The following is a 7,384-nucleotide window of genomic DNA, read 5'->3' on the forward strand; positions in this document are numbered from 1 at the left end:
TTCTAAATGTCATGTGGGCTGAGGCACCGCTATCTAGAATCCAAGTATTCTCATCATTGTTACATGAATTATTTTCTACGTAAAATGCTAACATATCTGCAAATTGCCATAGCTATGTCTTGCTAAATGATGTCCTGACCAAAATCACTAAAACTATTAAAAAACCAAGTACTTCTACAGTGGAACCATCAACTTCAGCTGCTTCAGCGGTATTAGAAGTTGTTGAAGTCGAAAATGACGCAATAGATAACGAAATTTTTGCTTGTTTAAACTTATAGAGATTTGAATATCATGATTAAATACATGATTATAAAAATTTGCTTTTATTTACACCTTCCTTCTGAGGTTTTCTAGTCTTGGATTGTCTAGGAGCACGGCAGTGGTAAAGTAACTGCCTACTGAGCCGACGGTCCCGGGTTCGATCCCCAGTCAGGGCAAATATTTGTGTGATGAACTCAATTATTTGTTCTTGGGTCTGGGTGCTATTATATATATGTATTTATTAAATACCCTAGTACGCCTAGTACCCACAACACAAGCCTTAATTGAGCTTACTGTGGGACTAGGTCGATTTGTGTAATAATGTCCTATAATATTTATTTATTTTATTTAAATAAATCTATGTGTTCTATCGTTTGATTCATTATTCACTTTTGAAAATAAATAATTTAATTTCTTTGAGTTATTTTTTGCCACTAATAAAGCTGTTTCGTCCTCTTCCTCCACATTGAAGCTGGCTTCCTTGTCCAACAAGCGGGCTGTCAAATTGATTATTGTTTGTTGCTTCGGGTCGAGTGATATCCAAGCCTGACGAAGAGATCTATATTTTGGGGGCAATGTACTTAATACTTTTGTTATAATAGCTCTCTCACTGATGTCCTCTCTATTCTCTTTTAATTGTTTGGCCATGCTGATTCACAATTTTCGATAAGTGCAACTTGTTTAAAATCCATATACATCGCCATTCCATCATCTTTATTCCACTGAGTTGCGTTCGTCGCCGGTTTTGGCATATTAGTATCTAACCCTTTAGCACGTAACGCACATTTTATTTGGAATTTCCACTGCTTGAAATTGGTTCCATCAAACTTTTCTAGTTGAATACCTTTGACTTCCATTTTGAGGTTATTTCAAACGTGTTTCAAAAATTGCAACACAACTTAAATGATTTGCTCTTTCTTTTCTCACAGACGTTGTCTGGGCCCATAACCTATTAAGTTATGGGTTTTAATGATAACAGCGATTATTTAGCACAAACTTATCTTTATTGATTCTAGAAGCACATTGCCTTTACACACCGCGTACAAGAAGAAAAAAAAACACAGACAAAGTACAGTGTTGCCACAATAGTGGCATAAGTAAAATTCAAGTTAAATTTTCTAATATAAATCTAATATATGACTTACTTTGGAAGATAACAATGTTTTCTTTTCCAGAACCGTCTACTTCCAAAGAATATAACACGGGAGATAAAAGGGAGTCTGATCCAAGTGAGCGCAGTAAAAGAAATCAAGGGTCTGATATTTCTATGCCAGGACAGGGTTAGTATATTTTGCAAATTTTTGTCGAATAAGTGTACTTACCTTTCTCTATAATATGTATTACTACTTTTCCTCTTGTTAATAATATATCTTTTTTCAGCTTTGTTGGTCACACCTCGGAAACGCAAACTTTTGAAGCGTTTACAACAATACAAAATTAAAAATTCGAGTTTAAAGAAAAAACTTGAAGAAATCAAAAATATTGAATCGCCTGTTTTAAAAAGATTGGTTGAATCTGGTTTCAAAAATCAAAAACTTAAAGCACATGGGAAAAGGTGGACAAAATTGAATAAGAGAATGGCTTTGGCAATATACAAAAAGTCGCCAAAAGCATAGAGATATCTGAGCCAGCTCTTGCCTCTGCCTAGTATTCGTACATTGCAAATTGTTTTAGAAAATATGAAGCTGGAGCCAGGAATCGACCCACAGGAATTGGATTTGAAAAAAAAAGAAGAATTATCTGATAAAGAACGAACTTGTTGTCTGTTATTCGACGAAATGTCTCTAAAAATACGGCTCATTTACAATCCCTCAACAGATCAAATAAGTAGACTTATTTATTTTGGAATATTTATGTAACACATAATTTTTTATTACCCGTTATTAGTAAAAATATAAACGCTAAATTAATAATAATATAAACGGGAAATGTTGTTAATCTGTGTTATGTGTATTGTATTTTTTTGTGGTATAAAAACTTCTGTTTTTTTTGTATTTCTGTGTTATACTGTATAACACAGAAATACAATTGATTAAATCTTTACCAGAGAAGGCAATCACATCGCAAATCTCTTTAGCGAAACAAAAAGCCACTAATGTCATTAGGAATGGTTTGCGCCCATTTTTTAATAATAAACTTATTGATGAATTGAAACATCATTTGTTTTCCGTTTATATTGACGAAACAACTGATGTTAGCGTCACAAAGCAACTAGCGATACTAGTATTTTGTAACAAAAGTAGATGTGATCGACGTAGTAGATTGCCCTGACGGGACCGCTGTGGATTTGTACACACAAATGATTAACACGCTTAAAGAAAATAATGTGCCTCTGCAAAACTGGATAGGCTTTTGTTCTGATACAACTGCAGTCATGATGGGACAGCATCACTCTGTGTCTCAACTAATAAAACAAAATTATCCTCAAATATTCGTGTCAAAATGCTCTTGCCATATGATACATCTGGTGGCAAGTAAGGCATGCACTAAGTTAAACAACTCTTTAGAGGATTTGTGCCGCAATGTATACAATCATTTTGGGAGGAGTCCTAAAAACTGTGCTGCTTTCAAAGAATTTCAAAGCTTCCATGAAGTCAAACCTCACAAAATTTTGAGAGCTTGTCAAACCAGGTGGTTGTCGCTTCAAGCATGCGTGCGAAGAATTTTAGAACAGTGGGTTCCATTGAAGAGTTACTGGAGAATATACGAAGATCCAACACATGCAAACTGCCACACTCTTCAAACCTTGGAGAACCCTTTGATAAAGAGCCAAATGCATTTTGTAGACTACGCTCTTGGAATGTTTAATGATTTTAATTGCATGTTTCAAGCTGACTATCCTAAGTTCTCAGAATTGAAGACTCAAACTGAGGAATTAATCAAAACATTGGCATTAAATTTCATGAATAGAAATTATGTTAAACAAACCCCTGCTAACCAAATCAATCCTTATCAGTCAGAAGAACATCTTGAATTAAAACGTATTTATTTAGGTGTGGATGCGACCTGTTTATTAACAGAGATCGACAAGAAAGAAGAGAGTGAAGTTCAGAAAATTTTTCAATCAGCAAAATTGTTTTATATTGAAGCGATCGTACAAATCAAGAAACGATTTATATTTGAAGATGTGCACAATGATTCGTCTTTTTTAAACCCGAAAAATGCCATTGATTTGCATCCTACATACATCCTAAATTACATTCCATCGCACATTGCTATAGATCTAACAGAGCTGGACAAGGAATGGAGAAATCAAAGTCTCCTTGCCGATATGGACTGTAATGATTCCATCGATACGGTAAGCTATTGGAAAAAAAATGTTTGAAAAAAAAAATGTTGACAGCAGATGCAAATTCCTTCATTTGCCAATTTTGGTGAACTATTTTATGTCACTGCCTTTTTCCAATGCTGCTGTTGAACGATTATTTAGTGATCTAAAAAATATCAAAACAGATAAACGCAATATGCTCGATAATGAAACGGTTGCATCAATCCTTTGTGTAAAATCTGGCTTTAAAAGAACGGGAACAACTTCTGTACAACTAATGAAAAATCAGTTGGAAATACCACAACTCAAGTTTGTGCAGTCAAATGCAACGGCAAGCCAATCGAAAAACATTAGACTTAGCATGAATAAAGTATAACAAAACGATTTGTGTTTTATTTCCTAACTGACCAGAAATAAAATAAAAACTTAGAGTTGTATACTAATTTTTTATTTCAAATCAACGCTGTCAGCGCATACATTTTGGCACAGAATAATATTTTAGGCCTCAAACAAAATTGAAATAAGGGTAATTATTGTACGCCAACTGCTTATGTTGTCGCTTGTCGCAGTTTCTTTTTTACGATAACACACTAGTCCACGGCAGAGTCCATAAATAATAACTTCCGAAAGGATTTATCTACGATTTCCCGCAATTTCCCCTTTTATAGTCTTTCCCCTTTTATAGTCTTTCCCCTTTTCTTTCCCCTCTTGACGCTAATTTCCCCTTAAAAGGGGAATTTCCCCTCAATGTGGAAACACTGGTTATACAGGGTGTCTCAAAAGAAAGTTTATATTTTGTGGATGAATAAAAAAAAAGTAAGCGGTGTATTGAAAAAATGTTTATTAATTATTAAAGTGCATAATATGGGAATTTATTTCTTAAAAATAATATCGTCCAAATGCAGTCCATTGCGTTCACGGCACACATTTAATCGAACAGTAAAATTACAGTATTTATGACAGCTCGGCAGGTAGACACAGTGATGGCTGCCATTTCGTGCTGGATATTTTCTTTTAAATGCTCTAGAGAAGTTGGTTTGTTGGCATACACTTTAGATTTAAGATACAAAGTTACAAATTCTGATGGTGTACCAACAAAGGTGTGTAAAGAATTTTTTAAAAAAATATTTCAAGTAAGTGATGGTCGAATCACTACATTGCTTAAAAATAAGTTGTCTGTTTCGACTCCACCACAAGACCAAAGAGGAAGACATATACCAAAAAATAAAACTACATCTAGCTTTCCGCCCGCGGCTTCGCTCGCGTTTTCAAAGAAAAACCCGTTCCCGTTGGATTTCCGGGATAAAACCTATCCTATGTCCTTTCTCGGGTATCAAAATATCTCTATACCAAATTTCATGCAAATTGGTTCAGTAGTTAAGGCGTGATTGAGTAACAGACAGACAGACAGAGTTACTTTCGCATTTATAATATTAGTATGGATTTCCAACATATGAATCCCATTACACTTTACATAAAAGTTCAGATAGACTATTTTTGCCTCCAGAGTTGAACATAACCAAAATGTACTCTTTATACTGTGAACAGAGTGCTACACTTCTATCTTATTACATGTTTACTAAAATATTTAATGAAAATTTTAATTTATCATTTCATCCACCAATCAGTGACTCATGTAAAAGGTGTGACATGTTGAATATAAAGATGCAAGCTTGTGATAATGAGGAGGAGAAAAGCCATCTTGAAACTCAGAGAAAGCTCCACTTACTAAAAGCAGATTCTGCAAGAAATAATTATAATAAAGATAAAGAAGAGGCTAAAGGTAACACCACAGTATTAGTATTCGATTTGATGAAAACATTACCTACGCCTATAACTTCAACAGGTATCTGTTATTACAAGAGACAACTGTGGACTTATCGTCTTGGAATCCATGATGCTGCTACTGATAAAGTCACTATGTGTTTATGGGATGAAACAATTGCATCCAGAGGTCCCCAAGAGATAGGATCTTGTTTGCTGAGATATATTAAAGAAAATGTGACTACCAAAAAACTTATTCTTTACTCTGATCAATGTGGTGGGCAAAACCGGAACATAAAAACGGCAGTTTTGTGTCAGTATATAACAGCTCACCCAGATTTTGTAGTTGAAAGCATTGACCACAAGTTCTCTCTTAGTGGTCATTCTTACTTAGCTTGCGACCAAGATTTTGGGTTGATTGAGAAGAAAAAGAAACTATTTAAAAATATATTTGTCCCTGATGATTGGGATGAAGTAATTAAAGCTGCAAGGAAAAAAGAGCCTTTTGTTGTTATAAAAATTAAAAAAGAACACTTATTTTCTACAAAAAGACTGGAAATGAATATTACCAACAGAAAGATTACCAGATTTACGATGTCTTATGTCTTCTGTGTAAAATCAAATTAGCATATCTCTTGTTACTTTTTTATTTCGGTTTGTCTTTTATTTGTCTAATAATGGCAATTATTTTTGCAGAGCACCAAGAGTGATCGCAATTTTTGCTGAAGACGGCACGCCATTGGAGGCCGAGCATATTGAAGAGAGAGAAGAGGACACTACATTTTTAGCCACTGACGCCCACACTATTTTTGTTTCCCCGAGAGAAAGAGGAAGGAGTGAACGAAGGAGTGGACGAAGGGGTGGACGGCGAGGCGATCGGGGTGGACGAGTAAGGAATGTACGTAGGCGTGGGCAAGGCCGTAGGGGTCCTCAGTGGGAGGTGGGACACCCATTGAATGAGATTTGGGTGACAGATGATATTAAAAAATTGAACACTACAGCATATCATCACGAGAGTATAGGAGCATTGGAAAACTCTCACAAACATCTAGGAGCATTTCTGAGAATTCAATCGGAAGGTAAGTATGAAACATGGAGTACATGGCTTCCGTTTTGGTGTTTTTCATATAATACGTCGGTACACAGTTCGACAAAATTTACACCATTTGAATTGGTTTACGGCAAGAAATGTAATTTACCCAACAATTTACTAAAACATGTCGATCCTCTTTATAACTACGATAGTTATCCTCATGAGTTAATATACAGACTACAATCAGCTCATGCTGAAGCTCGAAAAAATCTTATAGCGACTAAATTACAAAGAAAAATTAATTATGATAATCATATTAATCCAATTTTATACAAATCTGGTGATTTAATTCTTGTTAAAAATGAAGTAGGTAATAAGTTATCAAACCTTTATTCTGGTCCCTCCAAGGTTATCAAAAATTTGTCACCGAATGTAAAAGTCGAAATAAATGCTAAAACTGATATTATTAATAAAAATTAAAAACAGAACCAAATTATATCATGTTTAGTTTCAGAAATATTACATCATACAAAATACATAATATTATTTTGTCACTGACTGTACTTATAATTAAAGATCAATTTATTATATCTTAGCTTGTTTAATGTAATATCGTATTCATGCATTATGTAAACAATAGTCTTAAGTGTCTAAGATTACTTTGTATGTTGTTCATGTTATATTTTTATGAACTACCTATGATTATTGTTATTACGAAATAATGTTTAAACTTTATATTTTAACTTTTTTTTCATAAAATGAAATCTTGTATCAATTTCATTTTATTTTATTTTTAAGGGCGAGATGTGAGGAGTATATAATGTAAGATTTTTCAATAAATAAATCAGTTTGTATCTGGATCTCGATAGCATCATTTCTCTCCAAACACACGAACCTTATAATAAAACTAGTTGAACCGCGCCCAACGCCATTTTACTAATGTCAGTGAACGTGAAAAAACCGGAGCGAAATATGCGAAATTGAAATGAATTTACGTGTAAGAAGAGGTCAGAAACGTGGAATGTAATTAAGGATAAAGTTACTTTTCATCTGTAAGT

General features: G+C 34.1%; 1 protein-coding gene across 1 annotated transcript; it reads left to right on the forward strand.

The window, feature by feature from the left end:
• Positions 1-595: 595 nt before the first annotated feature.
• LOC123704744 lies at positions 596-3,911 on the forward strand. The gene is made up of 2 exons (XM_045653216.1): positions 596-1,541; positions 1,642-3,911. The coding sequence occupies exon 2, from the start codon at positions 2,561-2,563 to the stop codon at positions 3,584-3,586; it is 1,026 nt and encodes a 341-aa protein (XP_045509172.1). The 5' UTR covers positions 596-1,541; positions 1,642-2,560; the 3' UTR covers positions 3,587-3,911.
• Positions 3,912-7,384: the final 3,473 nt, after the last annotated feature.

This window comes from Colias croceus, chromosome 30 (assembly GCF_905220415.1).
Source record: "Colias croceus chromosome 30, ilColCroc2.1".
Lineage (NCBI taxonomy): Eukaryota > Metazoa > Arthropoda > Insecta > Lepidoptera > Pieridae > Colias > Colias croceus.